This window comes from Castanea sativa, chromosome 2, assembly GCF_040712315.1.
Source record: "Castanea sativa cultivar Marrone di Chiusa Pesio chromosome 2, ASM4071231v1".
In the NCBI taxonomy this organism is placed as follows: Eukaryota; Viridiplantae; Streptophyta; class Magnoliopsida; order Fagales; family Fagaceae; genus Castanea; species Castanea sativa.
The window spans coordinates 33,930,093-33,947,763 of record NC_134014.1 but is presented as its reverse complement, the minus strand read 5'-3'; the positions used below and the strand labels follow the sequence as shown (position 1 = coordinate 33,947,763).

At 38.7% G+C, this 17,671-nt stretch overlaps 1 protein-coding gene across 1 annotated transcript; it reads right to left on the bottom strand.

Moving 5' to 3' along the window:
• Positions 1-1,124, bottom strand: LOC142625251 (uncharacterized). Its single transcript, XM_075798938.1, has 2 exons — positions 431-1,124; positions 1-284 (listed from the first exon to the last, which is right to left on the bottom strand). The coding sequence occupies exons 1-2, from the start codon at positions 1,122-1,124 to the stop codon at positions 1-3; spliced, it is 978 nt and encodes a 325-aa protein (XP_075655053.1).
• Between the last annotated feature and the right edge of the window lie 16,547 nt (positions 1,125-17,671).

Sequence of the window (17,671 nt, the reverse complement as noted above, 5' to 3'; positions counted from 1 at the left end):
TTATAAGTACACATCTATATCATTCCCGAGCAAGGTTGGACCGAGAATCAATAATGATAGCATGAAAGAAGCCCTTTCCAAAATGACAAGCCATGTACTATGAGTACTACTCATATTTACATACGAGTTGAATCTATCGGCTACTAATCCAAGCCTCACATTACGAGGCTCGGATGAGAACTCTATGTACTTAGAGTCAAATGATTTCCAAGCTTCAGAACCAACAAGATGCCTTAGTAACCAGTCATTCACATGACCTTTGGCTTGCCACTTCATATGCTTGGCTATTTCAGGAGACATAAATAGTCGTTGCCATCTTGGCATTAAGGGGAACCACCGTAGGATCTTTGGAGGTTCCTCATTTTTCTTTTTCTTTTTCTTTTTTTCTTGGAGGAAGCATTAGTACTTTGTTGACCTTTAGACTCATTACTTTCCCATCTTGAACGGTTACAGTTCGGACAAGCTTCAAGATTGACATTCTCCTTCCAATATAAAATACAATCTTTAGGACAAGCATGAATCTTCTCATAGCTCAAGCCCAAATCCTTAATAATCTTTTTAGCCTCATAACAATCTTTTGGCAACTTAGCATTTGAAGGAAGAAGATCAAGCAAAAATTGCAGTAACATGGTAAATGATTTGTTGGTCCAACCATTAAGACACTTCATGTGGTACAAATGCACAATGACTGACAATTTGCTAAAATGCTTACAACCTTTATAACAAGGTTGATTAGCATCTTCAAGCAATTTCATAAACTGAAGTGCATCTTCATTAGGACCTTTTGTGGGTTGTTGTACAATAGGGACTTCTTCCATTGGCCTAGACGCCATATCTTGTATAGGGAACATGTCATGCAACATGTCACGAAGATCGGCATACTCTATCGGGTTTTCTTGGACGTGACTATTAGGAATTTCAGAAGAAGTCTGTGCAGATGATGATTCCCCATTAAAAACCAAAGGGTTATAACCCCTACAAATCCCTTTTGACACTAAGTGAGCCCGTACGACATGTATAGGCCACGAATTTGTATGCACACATTGTTTACAAGGACATGAAATTGATCCATGTAAATATTCTCGCGACCTTCTATTCATAAGTTTCATCCAACTCCTATCCATTGCTATAAAGTGGTTTACAAGAAATACCTATAATGTCATTTCATGAAAGCACAAAGCAAGAGTTAACACACATTTCATTTACACAATTTCACTTTAATTTAAGAAACAAATCATTTTTAATCATTCACTTTCAGCTATGTTCCTAACAAAACAATAAATTTAAACGCATAGAGAAGTTATCAGTACATTTGGTAACTATAACATCATTACTAGCAATAGCCTAAAATGAATAAATCAAATAAAAACAACTCAACAAGAATCATCCAGTATTACACAAAACATTCAACACTCTCAATATCAAATAAAACCACCTTATTACTCCATGCAAGCCACTTGCTTGCCCCAATTCAACAATCCACCACAACTAGAGAGAAAGAGAGAGAGTCCCTTAATTATTTCACCAACAAAGATTGAGATCCTGTATCTTTCCAACAGTACTACTGCAATTTGCTCTTTTATATATGTAACCACTCACCTGTAAAAAGCAAAGGAGACTTGACAACGACAAGACACTATATAGATATCATATGATAGGATAGTGATTAATGACATAAGCTGAGAAAGTTACTAACTTGAGAAAAGATGTAAATGGGAATGGAGTCCTATATGGTGAATTCATTGCAAATTAAAATACTTAAACATGTTGCTTAACTAGTTGATATTATAGTGAACAATATATTCTAAACACAAGTAAAAGACTTAGACTTAACCACAATAGAGTTTTGATTTGAAGAAAACTGTTAGCTAAAACAAATCCAACTCCTCAAAATTCCATCTAGTAAGCTTATGATTTTAGCAGATGCAAAATAATTGAGGTAATGAGAAATACTGTTTTCATGTGTACCAAGTAATAGAAGTTTCTGGATATGCTTTTCAGCTTTAGCTTCTTGCTTAATTCTCCTTCCAAGTAATGGAAGACGCACCCATCAAACTTGGCCAGAAGTCAAATGAAACCAAAAGTGAGATTACAGAACATGGGATGAATCACCAAACACATAGTCAAGCTTCATAAGAAGCACTACCAATTAAGACAACATAGATAGGCACCACTACAACCAAAAGATTATAAATTTAAAACAAATTGCTACACTTAGCATAAGAAAATGAACTTTCTTCTAGTCCACATAGTCAAAATCAAATTCACAAGAAACACAATCCCAAATGCTATAACCCCATATACAATCAACCAGGAACCACCAATATATCTTTTCCTTTCCCACATTTTCTCAATAACCAAACAAACCCACATTTTCTCTTTCTTTTCTTGTTTTCTCAGAAACCAAACAAAGAGTATAAACTAAAATGCTGTCAAGTTCACAGCTGAGATACTTAATTTACCTTTACTTGACTAACTTGAAATGATTTAGCACCATACACCAAAGCTCAAAACCAAATCACTTACATGATACTTTTAAGCTCATTCAAACTTTCAAACAAAACTTAGAACCATCACATTTTTTTATAGTATTCATCATCATATCTCCAACATAACAATTCTAACACCAAAAAAAAAAAAAAATAAACACAATAAATTAACCAAATAGATCTCAGAAAATTAACCAAAAACACAATAAATTAATACCAATTAAGCACCCAATGAATTAACTAAATTAAAAAAATCACCAAACCAAAAAAAAAAAAAAAAAAAAAGCCCAAACCTTAAGTGGGATGGAACCAAGAGTGAGGGAGAGTACCTTTGGATTGGGAGATGGAGATGGATGTAGAAGCAGGAATCCTTACCCATGGAGATGGATGAGAACAGATCAATCAACAAAAATAAAAAAATATAAAAAAAAACTTACAGATCGGAATAATGTTGGCGGCGGAGGTGTGGTTTTGTCGAGCTCGAGGACGAAACGAAGGCTAGAGATGTTGGCAGCGGAGCAGAGGGTGGTTTTGTCAAGCTCGGGGACAGAGTGGAGGGTGGAGATGTTGGTGGCATTGCAGTGGGTGGTTTTGTCGAGGTTGGGGACAGAGTGGAGGGTGGAGATGTTGGTGGCGGAGCGGAGCGAAGCTCGGCAAGGATTTGGGATTAAGAGAGTGAGAGTTTCAGATTAAGAGAGAGTGAGAGTGAGAATGATAAGTGGGAAAAGTGAAAACCTAAGAGGGAAGACGAAAATAACGAACAGAAATTTTGGGCTGGAAATTTAAAGTTCTATAGTGGTGGTCTAACCCGCCGCTATAACTAAGGGAAAACGCTGTAAAAGGAGTCCCTATTGCGGCGGTCAAACAAAATGCCACTACAGCTTGCATATTGCGGCATTTTTTCTCTACTGCCGCTATAGCATCTATGCAAAATGGTGTATTTATTGCGGTGATTTTATGTCCCGCCACTGTAGGACGCCGTAAAAGGCTATACCTATTGCAGCGGTCCCAAAAAACACCACAATAGACCCTATGTACAGCAGCGGTCACAAAAAACACCGCAATAGTCCAGTTTTTTTGTAGTGCATGGGATTGACTACATTATTATTATTATTATTTTTAATCAATAAATTTTATTAACAAAGGAACATAAACTACAAACTAAAAATAAAGGAACAAAAACTACAAACTAGAAACCATAATCTTAGCTTGCTCAAGAGTTTATCACAAATTTTTTTGTAGTGCATGGGATTGACTACATTATTATTATTTTATAATCAAAGGAACATAAACTACAAACTAGAAACCATAATCTTAGCTTGCTCAAGAGCTTATCACAAAAAACAAAAGGGGCAAAGCTAAGAACAAAACAACTTGAGTACTTTTTTTTAAGAGACCATGAAACCAAAACATGAGTGACTTGATTTGCCTCCAAAGAGTCCATTTGAACTGAATAGACTAACAAAGAGCTGCCAACTTGATTACATATCTTTTGGAGAATTAGGAGGAAAACTATTATTTTTTTAGGACTTTGGGTCATTACCTATTGGACTAAGTAGATATTATGGGGCCAGTTACATTTTTTTGGAGAGGCCCATAGCTTTTTATGCAGTATAGCTGTAAAAGACAAAAAAGATTTGGAGGAGCCATGGCCCCCTAAAAGCATTAACAATAAGGTTGTTAAAAAATATAGCTTTTAGTAACTCAAAACATTACTTTATCTATTGTAGACACCCATTTCGTTTCGACCCTATATCCAAGCCCCTTAGTCCCAATGACAAGAAATCAAATCGTTACTAAAATGATCAGCATCGTGTGTGGAACCCAATGAGGATGACAAGCCAAAACATGACCCAATACATCGCAAGCTCAAACCCAAAAAAAAAAAATGAAAAATATATAGGAACCTCAAAGCCCAAAGCTTAGAAGACTTTTTTGACCTATTTGGCTGTGTACACTGCGCATTTAGTGCGTATGCACTCTCTGGATGGAATGCTTAAAATCACTCCATTTCCATTTTGATGAGTTTTTAGGGCAATTAGTTTGATCAACTAGCTACCTAAACATGTCATCAAACCCTAACTACCTATTTCCCCTGTAAATACCCTAATTTCCAACATCCAAGGGAGTTAGAAAAATAAGCCTTGAAAAAATCTTGTTGAAATTCCCTCCAAAAACTTAAACTTGGAGTTTTAAGGCTAGATGGGCAGAAAGGTTTGGGGATTAGATTGATCTTTAGATTTCTTAGTTTGAAGGTAGTCTCTTTCTCACCCATATTCAAATTCTAGCTTGGTCCAAGCTTGCAAATACCACCATTTAGGGTATTTTAGTTTACCCTAATCAAGTTTTTCAACTCATCCTCCCACACACACAGCTGTAGTAGTCGATTTTGCCTGAGGGGCCGGTTAAAACTACATCACTGTAAGTGCTATGAGGAAGAAATGTGGATCTTTTCCATGACCCACATTTCCTCATCAATTTTTGTTCCTATTATGTTTTTTTTTTTTCTAAGACTTATTGTGTTGAATTGCATGTATACATATATTTCATAATGTGTCTTTAATTTTTTTTTAACTGTTTGTGCTTAGAACATATAAGAACCCTAATATGCCTCGATATGCGTACACACAAGAGGATGCTTATGCATCCATACCCTGGTGTACCCACTTTTCATGTGGCTAGGGTTCTTGTTTTGATTGTTTTTTGGAAATCTGCCTTGAGAATCAAGTGTGTACGCATCCTTCTTACGACATACACTAGTTTGAACTCAATTAGATTTTTTGTCTTTTCTGTTTCTTTCAGCTTTAACGCCATGTTTTATTATCTTTCCTTAAATGTTTTTATCTATTTTTACCCGTCTTAAATATGTATATTCTGTTTGCCTTTGTTTCCTTTCTCGTTCAACATTAATTGTAAATACCAAAAATATCTCATTTGCTTTCCTTTCCAACCTCAAAACCCTAATACATTCTCTCTATTCTCTCTTATCCAATCTTTAATTATGATTCAAACTCAATAAGGCAACTAAAAGTTTTAGAGATAATTAAGACAACCATTTTAAGTATAAAAGATTTAAATACTTTCTAAACTTAAAGTCAATAGCTATTTAGTATTAAATTCATTTGAGTTTAATTAGTTATTCAAATATAAGGAAAATGTCTTAAAAGTGGTTTTAATATAATTAAGGTGATTGATTCGCTTTTAATTGGTAACATCATAAGTCATGTCAATCAAACCCCAATTAATTAAATATCTTTAAGCCTTAAAGGATGCAAGCTCTCAGTGTCAAATCAAGACAACTCAAGTATAATATACAGAAGACACACATTAATTAATGAAGATTCCACTTCAAATTAATAATATTTCTTCATAAGACTTAAGCATCCTTTGGAGTAAGACTCGCAACTCTATTTGGTACCCACATGCATGTAACCGCATACATGCATGATTGGGTATACACATGCACACACTTGTTGTCTTATCATGTTGTTTTCCATATCATGCCTTGTTTCTTTGAGTTCATTGTCATGAATCATTTTCTTTTCCATGACTATCTCCTTGCTTTCATGCTCACATGCCTACATTGCTTTCCATATCTTGTCTCACATGACCCGTAGACTACACTTAGGTCTAGATGTAAACACTTTCAAACTTCTAGGATAAATCTACCCCTTGTCCAAATCAAACAAAGGCCATCTACGAGTGGGCATGTTTGGTGTGTTTGACCTCTTCCCATCCCATCTTGTATCCTAACTCCGGACCTTGTCTAGTAGGAAGACCTCATGTTTTGGTTCCTGAACCTATAACCAGGTGATGACTCATTTGCCTCTTTTTAAGAGGCACTATGTACTCCAAGAATCATGCTTGATTTGAGCCTAAATTGCTTCTAGGGAGATTAAGTACCGTGCACTTCGCCTTCGCAAAAAGGAATCGACATGCTGATATGTCATTTCATGGGAGTATGGATCACGAAACTTACGTCTATTTCAACACCCTATTTTATAATTGTGAGAGACAAGAAAAACTAACCTAAGGGTGCTCTCAGAAAGGGGTTAGGCATCGGCACCTTCCCTTTTCAGGATTATGTGCGGAGTCGTCACTTATTTTTTTTTATAAAAAAAGAAGAAAAGCTAAAATACAATTCACATGTCCAAAAATACCTCAAATTTCATTAATTGGTTATACAAACACAACTTGGTAGAATATCTTTACAAGGTTTTGATCCTAGATACAATCTATGTAAAAATACAAAGTTTTGGTCCTAAATACAATCTACCAAAGTTTTGGATAGAGTTGAAACTGAATTTTCAGCTACGTCGTGCGTTTTCTAGTGGGTCTCATACACTGTTCACGGGACCTGCAAGTACTTTATTTAGAAAAAAAAAACTTTAAAACTGGGTCCCACGGTATTATTTACACATTTAAAAATTATTTTGCTACAGTGTTTTCAGTTTTCAACAATAAGCGGTATCCAAATAGACCCTAGATCTATTAACTTAAAATTCTAAGGTTTGGGGGCTAGGTTACAGAATGGGAATGTGTTAGGCACCCATCCTGCCGAGACTGAGTCTGATCTTCTAGACTCTTAGTGACCATTAAATAATATTCAAAGTACGAAATGTTATGCAATAGATGCTATGTCAAATCCTAGATATAGGGTTAAACTTTTATTTAAGAACCTTAGATCTGCCATTTTATTTTGTGTAAAAATTTGATGATAGTGATTAATGAAAAATTTAATTTTTAGTTCCCATAAAAGAAAAAAGAATGGATTTTAAATAAAAATTCAGATTTGGTTGGGATTTTTAAATATGAGGAAAAACAAATTTTTCTTTGAAAAAAAAAAATTATTGAAAGAAAAATAGATCTAGTCATTAATTTAAAAGACAGTCAGATTTTTATTTTTAAAAAAATGCAGTTTAGATTTTTTTTTATATTAAAAACAGTCTGATTTTTATTTGGAAAAATGCAGATTGGATTTTTTTATTATTAAAAACACGGCAGATTTTTATTTCGAAAAATGCAGATCTGTTTTTTTTTATTAAAAACATGACTGATTTTTATTTAGAAAAATGCAGATTTAGTTTTTTTATTATTATTATTAAAAACATGGTAGATTCTTATTTAGAAAAATGAAGATCTGGTTTTTTATTAAAAACATGGCTGATTTTTATTTGGAAAAATGCAAATTTGTTTTTATTAATAAAATTTATATCAAACATTATGAATAAAATTCAAATCTGGTTTTACTTTGAAAAAGAAACAAAGAGAAAAATATGGATCTAAATCTAATTTAAAAAAAAAAAAGAGGAGAAAACTTGCAAATTTGACTTTAATTTAAGAAAAAACACAAAGAAAAATTGCAGATCTAAAATTCTAAGGAAAGACTTAACCCTAAATCTAGGCATGCTCATAAATTAATCATGTGAAATTTTTTTGAAAACAAAAGAAAACATGTGATAACACCAAAGAAAACATCATATCTATGAAAACTAAAACATATATGAAAGCATTTTATAGAAACAAAGTTAGAGTGATACCTGCATGAACTTAATCCTCAAAGAAAGAGTTCTTCAAAGAGAAACAAATTTTTTTAAGGGTTTAAGTGAAGCCTCTTAACAAAAAAAAAGTTCCTAAAACAAGGCTTTTAGAATTTCTTTAACGTAAGAGGAGAGAGAAGTTAGAAAAAAAGGGTCCTGATTTTTTAATGTAGTTCCCTATTTATAGAGGTTGGATGCTTAAAAAATAAGCTAGATTGGATCAGATATAAATTGGATTGCATCCTTATCCCTAAAAATTCAAAATGGATGCATTTTATCTCAATTAGAGCATTTCTGGGTCGGGCCTTGAAGCTGTGCCAATCGGCACTCGGGAAGTGCTGATTGGCCATCTCAAGTGTTGAGACCAATTCCCAATTTTGGTTCAATTTGGACTCTTTTTTAGGAACTTTCTCAGTCGGGAATTGAATCTGGACATATTTTTAACTCGTATTCTAAAATTAATCATTTTTATTTTGATAATCATGTCTTTAAAACAACAATTATCTAATAGATAAATGTTTTAAAAAGACTTAATTATCAACAATTCCCTTGTTATCTGATTACCCATTTTATTCCTGTGCAAGTAGGCTTATTTCTGACAAAAACCAACAACCAATCACATCCTCCTAAAAAAAAAAAACCAATCACATAATTATTTAATTAATTTTAATTGTTTAACCAATTAGAATTAATTTCAATTCATTACATGTGATCAGTTTCACCCCTACACAATGCATGCAGATCGTGAACATTTGATCTTGTGATATCTTTCAATCCGATGGTTCGATTCGGGAATTGGACATACCGTTGCGATCGTTAAAATTTCAAGATCATTTTTATGATATGCAATGAATGATTTAATGCATGTAATGCAACTATGATTTTTGGGTATTTAAAATAGTCATTTTAGTCATCTTCCAAAATTAAATTATGGGTGCAAAATTGAGTGTCTACAATAATATACCCAACATCAAATGTTTTATTTTAGCATTCAACACATTTTTTTTTATAAACAATACAATAAAATAATATATCCAACACAATAAACAACAATCACAACTATCAATACATTTAAATAGTATTTTTTTAATAACTTTGGAGCTAGAGTATAGTGTCAAAGACACTGTCCTGTAGCTTACTTGCTAAATTTTTTAGATTTAGCACCATTGATGTAACTTGTTTTTTGTGTTTTGATTGCTAAAATAACTTTTAAGTCATTTAATATCTTCAATGTGAGTTAGGCCATTTTGGATATACACCACTGTAAATTTCTTTAAAATCTTCTCCCCTGTTCTCGTGTGTGTGTTAAAAATATTTAGTATTCTAAAAAAAAAAAATATCTTCAATGTGAGTGCTTCATGGAGCTAGGTAGCTCCGTTACCATGATAGAGAAGGAGGCATAATCAAATCGTCATTTGGTTTTACATAATACAATTTCAAAAATTAAAGAAAAAAAAAAATCAAGTTTTCAAGTAAATTTTTCTGACTTCATGAGATTCTTCTTCTTATTTGATAGTTAGATAATAGGAGAGAAGGAAGATGGGGATGAGACACTATAAATGATATTATTACCACTAGTTTATCACATGAACACCCATGTTATAAAATTCTTAAACCATAATTTGTTTGTTTAGCTAAATAATCTTTGATGAAACGGAAGTTCGTCAGTTGTACTAAATTCGTCCAGATGGAACCGAATGTTCGCTTGCGTCTTGGAGGAAGCAACAATTCCCTGAAATGGTCATCGATGTGGTGCTTGCCACAACGCCTCCGATGCCAGAGTCAGTATATCGAAGGTTTAAAGCGATATTCAAGAAATATAGTGAATAATATTTTCAGTAAATGTTCATACCCCTTGCTGGTGCTCGTGAGGGCCTTATATATGTTCTCCTGGCCTCTAGCCGTTGGGGCAATGATTGCAGCTATAATGCTCCTATTGATAACGCCTTGTGCCCCCTTTTAATGTGGTCTTTAATGGGCGTCCAACGGTCTGTATAGCTGTCTTTGTAACTGTCCGAGATGTTATCTCCTTATTGAATGGTTGGATATCTTCGTCACTAGTGCGGGTGTCTAGTTGGTTCGTCACAGGAGATGACTTCATCATTGAGTTAACATCGTCCATATAAGCTAGAGGCGTCAGTCCTATCAGTTGCCCCCTTGAGTTTCGTGGTCGTCGTGGCGTGTCAAGACAACCATGGAAGTTTAAAAGTTATATGCGGCTTTTGGGGTTATGTTCCGTATTTAAGGCGTAGTGGCGGCGCTTTGTATGTTGTGGCCACGTGGCATGTTTCGAATGGAGCAGTTTAATGCTCCCATTGTGACCCTTGGTTTTCCTGCTGGTTTTCAGTTTCTGGTGTTTGTCTTTTTTAAACTTCTTCCTTTCATCTTTACCTTCTTATTTTCTCTTTTGCTTTGTGGTTTCCGAATCGCCACTACTGTCGCCATTATTGCCGTTTTCCTTCTGCAATTTTGCTTTCTTTCTCCATTGCTTCTTAAGTTACGGCCTTTCTTTTTGTTGTTTGCCTTCTTTTCAGTAGATAATTTTGCAGTAATTTTTGATTTCGCTTTCTCGTGTTTTCCCTATCTTTTTTTTTTTAGCTTGTTTTGAACCTTATGCTTAGCAGTTCTGAGGTTAGGACCCTTTTTCCCTACGTTTCCTTCCTTTTGGCTCGTTTAGGGGGGGTCCTTGGGAGTTTTCCCACACCTTGAGGTACGTTTTAAAAGGTAGTGGGTTGAGTGTAGTATTAGCTGATTTGCTGCCGTTGCTGCGTCAATCACTTAGTTGGTTTGAGGACTTGGTGAAGGAAAAGGGTAAGATGTTGGAGGTGAGATCGAGCGAGTTAGAAACCGGTTTATCGTCTAGCGATAGACCCGTAGAGGGAGACACTACTGTCTCTGCTCCTCGAGAGATTAGGGCTTTTCAGGCTCTTGAGACCGTGTGTAGTTTAGACGGCGAAACCCTTTCTAGGTTTAGGGATAGATTTCAATTCCCAAATAGGGTTAGGGTTCGTCTACCGAGTAAGGAGGATTGGGCTTGCCATTTTTACCCTGGGGAGGTATGCTTCTATGAGGCAGCCTTTCTTTGTGGGCTTAGGTTCCTCGTCCATCATTTTCTCATGGAATTGCTGGGTCATTTTGGTATCGCTCCAGGGAAACTTTTGCCCAATTCGTGGAGGATTGTGGTCAGCTGTATGGGGATATGGCTGGTTGCTATAGACGGAGGCATGATTAGGGTGGACATGCTCGTTTACCTATATCATTTGAAAGCGTCTAAAGAACATGGGTATTATGAACTAGTGCCGTGGGAGAGAAGAACTAGGACCATCCGGGATTTGCCCTCGTCATTTAGATATTGAAGTCCCGGTTCTTTTTCGTGTTTGGGGACGATTGGGAGACTCCCTCCAACGAGGTTTGGGGTGATCTCCCAAGGTTGCTCCGTCGATGGAGTACCCCGAACTTAGGTGCGTCATTGTTCTTCCCGACCTTTCAACTTTCTGTTTACTTATTGCCACTTAACTCTTATGCCCATTTGTTTTGAGCAGTTAAGAGACGACCTAAGCTCAAAAGTAGGTACAAGGATCGGGTTTAGAAAACGATTGAATACGCTCAAGCGATTGAGGATTTTGATGACCTGTTAGATCCACAAACTCTTGGCTTCTACTGTCTTGGTCTCGAGCCATCCACTTACGTTTTGCGAAATTTGGGAATAGAAGAGAGAAAGAGTAAGTATCTAAGTTCGTCCCTACGTTCTGTAAGGATTTTTTTTTATTATTTCCTTTTGCAGGAATGACTACAAAATTCAAACAGGGAATGTATACCCAGATGAGGGCTAAGAAGAATGAGCCTTTGTCTAAGCTTGGGACAAGGGGGGTATGAGTGATGGAAAAGGGGACCCCCGTCATTACGGCCACGCCGTCTACTCCTGCTATCAAGTCGGCGAGGACGGCTTCCTTAGACGTTTTAATCGAGAAGATTCCTTCTCAACGGACAAAAAGGCAGAAGACCGGGGATAATGATGTAGGACACAATTTACTGTTTAATTATTGTAATTTATTATTTTTGGTATTTTTATGTAAAAACGTTATTTTAGGTTTAGGTGATTTAATTCCTTGTTTTTAGGTGCATTTAATGCTTTTTGGGTCAAATTTGATTCTAGATATGGTAAGGTATCAATTAGGAGTTATTTTAGAATATAGTTTCTTGTTTGTCAAGTTTTATGGAGCCCTTAAATAGGCCCTTAAGTCTGTAAACGTTTTTCATATAATATTATTGAATAGAAATCAGAAAAGGTGAGACTTTACTCTCTTTTGGTTCTCCAAGAACTGTGAACTTATCAAGGATTCTTCCTTGTGGCGTTCAAACTTTATACCTTTGGTTCGTGATTCTTTATAATCATTGGGTCAAGGTGAACTTATACCTTTGGTTCGCGTTTCAATTATAAACGTTGGGTCAGGGTTTCTATCAAAAATCTGAATTTTAGCTTTCTTGGGCAAGTATTCCAATATTTTTGTTGGGTCTCAAAGCGTGTCGATTGAGGTTTACATATGCCCAGATGAGGGCTAAGAAGAATGAGCCTTTGTCTAAGCTTGGGACAAGGGGGGTACGAGTGATGGAAAAGGGGACCCCCGTCATTACGGCCACGCCGTCTACTCCTGCTATCAAGTCGGCGAGGACGGCTTTCCCAGACGTTTTAATAGAGAAGATTCCTTCTCAACGGACAAAAAGGTAGAAGACCGGGGATAAGCAGAAGGAGAAAGTCGACTCCCGATCTTCTAGCGTCTGGGATGATGCTGAGGTGGCACAAGCTCAAGTGCAGGATGTTTTTACGGCTGACAACATGAGAGCATTTTCAGGAGTGCCAGGGAACGAAGTTATGGGTCGTCATCTCCACAAGCTAGTTCAGGTACTGAACTTGTACAACTTTACCTTTTTCATCCTTTGGTGTTGTTTCCTGACATAGGTTTATTTTCAGGTGCTCGGGGAGAGTCTTTACATCACCTTTGAGTGCTCAGGATGCGAAGGTTGTTTCGTCTACGTCTAGGATTAACGCCTTGGAGATGGAGAATTCTAAGTTGAGTAAGGATTTAATCTCCTCCATGGACGAGGCCAACTCTGCCAAGGAGAAGATGAAAACTCATGAGGATGATCTTAGGGTGGAGAGGCAGCTCATTTTAGAGAAGGATGAACAACTATCCGCTACCCGGGAGAAGCTGAAGGTTATTGGTGCTAAGGTCGTCGAGGGCTTTCAACAAACAGAAGAGTACAACTCCGTGCTTTTCAGTTGGTACTTTAAGGGGTTCGAGCTTCTTCGTCGGTACATGATCAAGCATCCCTCAGGAGTAGACCATGATCAAGCTTCTTCGTTGGTCTTCATCGGTAGCTTACGCCAATCTAGGTGGACTTACACCCCTTTGGAGATCCTGTCCATAGCTTACATCTGCCGTTAGTAACTTACATCCGTCTAAGCGGAATCTTGTTACTTTTTGTTGTCGTGAGTACCTCACATCCGTCGAGACGGAATCTTGTTACTCAGCCATTTTTGGGATACATTTTTAGCTTCGTCAGTAATGTACATCCGTCTAGGCAGAATCTTATTACTTTGCCATTTTTGAGATGATCTTTTGGCTTTGTTAGTAATGTACATCCGTTTAAGTAGAATCTTATTACTTAGCCATTTTTGAGATGCTCTTTTGGCATCGTCAGTAATGTACATCTGTCTAAGCGGAATCTTATTACTTAGCCCTCTTTGTGACTTATAGCTGACTAGGCCTGTTTACACCAAGACATTAGCTGAACAGTTCTTTTATTAATTTCAGGAGTGAATACACTTATTTGTTACATCTGTTGGTGGTACTTCTTCAAGTGCTCAATGTTCCATGGTCGTGGGAGCCTCTGTCCGTCTAGGGTTTCCAGGTGATAGCTGCCTTGCCGGGAGTAATGGATGACTCGGTAGGGTCCTTCCCATGTGGGGCGGAGCTTTCCTTGGGCGGAGTCTCTAGTCGCCGTAGTGACTTTGCATAGGACGAGGTCGCCTGTGTCAAGTCGACTGAGCTTTACCTTCTTGTTGTAGTATTCGACCATCTTCTGCTGGTACTTCGTCATCCTATCGGAAGCTTTGCCTTTTACTTCGTCCAAGCAATCCAGGTTGATTCGTAGTTGGTCGTCATTGCTTTCTTCGTGGAATACCTCTCGCCTGATACTGGCCACTCCTACCTTGACCAAGATTACTGCTTCAGTGCCATAAGTAAGCCTGAAGGGGGTTTCTCCTGTCGGAGTTCTTGCTGTCGTTCTGTAGGCCCACAAGACATTGGGCAGTTCTTCTGGCCAAGCACCCTTCGCGTTGTCCAGTTTGGCTTTAATAATCTTGAGTAGTGTTCGATTCGTCACCTCTGTTTGCCCATTTGCCTGTGGATGCCTTGGGGATGAGAACTGGTTCTTAATGCCTAGGCCCGAGTAGAAGTCTTTGAATCCTTGGCTGTCGAACTGTCACCTATTATCTGATATGATCGTTCTTGGAATCCCGAACCTGCAAACTATATTCTTCCACACGAAGCTGCAGATCTGTGCTTCTGTGATGGTCGCTATCGCCTCTGCTTCGACCCACTTTGTGAAGTAATCAATGGCAACTAGTAGGAACCTTACCTAACCTTTACCCAGGGGCAACGGGCCGACGATATCCATTCCCCATTGTGCGAATGGCCACGGGGAAGCTATTGTTGTCAGTTTCTCTGCTGGAAGTCGCTGGACATTCCCGAACCTTTGACACTTATCACATTTCTTGACAAGCTCCACTGCGTCCACCTGCATAATTGGCCAGAAATAACCTATTCGAATTACTTTGCTTACCAGGGATCTGGGGCCAGCATGGTCTCCACAAATTCCTTCGTGGATTTCTTTCAGGATGTATTTGGCTTCTTCTTCGTCGACGCACTTCAAGTAAGGCATGGAGAAGCCCCTCTTGTATAAGGTGTCATTTAGGATCGTAAATCTGGCTGCCCTTTTCTTGATCTTCTTGGCCTCCTCGGTGTCCTGAGGGAGGTGTCCGTCTTGGAGAAAAGATATGATCGGTGTCATCTAGCCGCCTATGCTCTGGATTACAAATGCTGGATTTTCTTCGATGTTGGGTTATTTTTGAATCTCCATGTCTAACTCCATGCTCGTTGGTCCTTCTTGTGACGAGGCCATTTTCGCGATCTCGTCTGCCGCCACGTTCTGACCTCTTGGGATATGCACGAATTCCAATTTATCAAACTCCCGAGCTAGATGTTTCGTTAGTTTGAGGTAATTCTGCATCCGGTCCTCCTTTGCTTCATACTCCTCTTTGATCTGCCCTATTACTAATTTCGAGTCGCTCTGGATGAGCAGGTTCTTAGCCGCGAGTGCTTTCCCGAGTCTCAACCCCGTCAATATTCCTTCGTACTCGGCCTCATTATTGGTGGCTGGAAATTTCAACTGAACTTCGTATCTGAGCATTTCTCCGTCAGGGGTATTTATGATGACTCCTACTCCCCTCCTCTTTTGAGCTGACGAACCATTAGTCTAGATTGTCCACCGACCTGTCTCGTTGTTCGGCTTGTCATCCTTCGGGAGGGTAAATTCAGCAATGAAGTCCGCTAGAGCTCGTGCCTTGATGGCTATTCTGGGGTGATACTCGATGTCGAACTGGCTGAGCTCAATTGCCCACTGGACCATCCTTCCTGCTGCCTTAGGCCTGTTCATGGACTTCTTGATGGGTTGGTCTGTCATCACCACGATGGGGTTTGCCTCGAAGTACGGCCGCAATTTGTGCGAATCTACTATTAAGGCAAATGCAATCTTTTCAATCCTAGGATATCTGACTTCTGCTTCTTGGAGGGCTTGGCTGACGTTGTAGACTGGGAGTTGTTTCTTGTCCTCTTCTCGAATCAGGGCTACGCTCACGGCTGAAGCTGACTCTGCCAGGTATAAATATAATTTTTCTCCCTCCTTGGACAGGCTCAAGAGGGGTGGATTGCTCAGGTTACGTTTCAGTTCTTGAAATGTTGCCTTGCACTCGTCAGTCCATGCGAAAGCTTGCTTCAACGTCTTAAAAAAGGGTAAGCATTTGTCAGTTGCTTTAGAGACGAACCTACTGAGTGCCGCAATCATTCCTGTGAGTTTTTAGACTTCTTTGATAGTTTTGGGTGATGTCATGTCCAATATGGCCTGAACTTTCTCCGGGTTGGCCTCTATCCCCCTTTGAGACACCATGAATCCCAAGAACTTCCCCGAGGCTACATTGAAAACACATTTACTAGGATTCAACTTCATCTGGTATTCTCTGAGGGTGGCAAACGTCTCCTTCAGGTCATCCAAATGGGCAAGTTCTTCTTTACTCTTGACGAGCATATCATCCACGTACACTTCCATATTCTTGCCAATTTGCTTACTAAACACCTTGTTTACTAACCTTTGGTAGGTTGGTCCTGCATTCTTCAGCCCGAAGGGCATTACCTTGTAGCAATAAAGCCCTTGACTTGTGATGAAAGCGGTTTTTTCTTGATCTCCTTCAGCCATTTTTATTTGGTTGTATCCTGAGAAGGCATTCATGAACGTCAGTAACTTATGCCCGGCCGTAGCGTCCACCAGTTGGTTTATCCTCGATAGTGGGAAGCTATCTTTCGGGCAAGCTTTATTCAAGTCCGTGAAGTACACGCACATTCTCTATTTCCCATTGGCTTTCTTCACTAGCACGACGTTGGCCAGCCAATCAGGATAGTAAACTTTTCGAATGAAGCCTGCTGGCAGCAGCTTATTAACTTCGTCTGTAATCGCCTGGTTTTGCTCTGGAGCAAAAACTCGTCGCCTTTGCTAGACGGGCTTTCTCTCTGGGTCCACGTTCAGCCTATGTTGGATGACGTTTGGGGATATGTTTGGCATGTTCTCGTGACTCCATGCAAAGACGTCCAGGTTTTCTTTGAGAAATTGGACGAACTTCGCTTTCATCTCGGGTCTTAGTGTCGTCCCTATTCTTGTTGTCCTGGTTTCTTTGCCTTTGACTAGTTCCACTGTCTCCAGGGCTTCTACTTTATCTTCTTCCTTCCCCTCGATTATCCATGTGTGGTTCTCCTTAGCGGCCAGGACGGCCTGGTAGCATTCCCTGGCTAGGATCTGATCTCCCTTTACTTCACCAACACCGTTCTTAGTTGGGAATTTTACCTTTAGGCAATAGGTCGACATGGCTGACTTCTATCGGTTAAGCGTGGGCCTCCCAATAATCACATTGTAAGATGAGGGGCAGTCTACCATCAAGAAGTCTAACTGATGGGTCAACTGCGTCGGGTAGGTCCCTACCGTGACTATCAATGTCACTATGCCCTTTGGGTACACCCTGTCCCCACTGAAGCTGACGAGGGGGGGGGGGGAGTCAAATGGGCGCAATCTTCCTGGATTTAGCTTCAGCTGCTAGAAGGCAGGTAAGTAGATGATATCCACAGAGCTACCATTGTCTGCGAGGATTCTCTTGGTGTTGAACGCTTCAATCGTGAGCATGATGACCAAGGGGTCATTGTGAGGCTGCTTCACTTCCCTAGCATCCTCCTCGCTGAAAGACATGTCCTAGTTCGTCTGTCTTTGCTTGAATGGGGGTGTCATGTGGACGCTATTTACCTGCCTTTGACATGC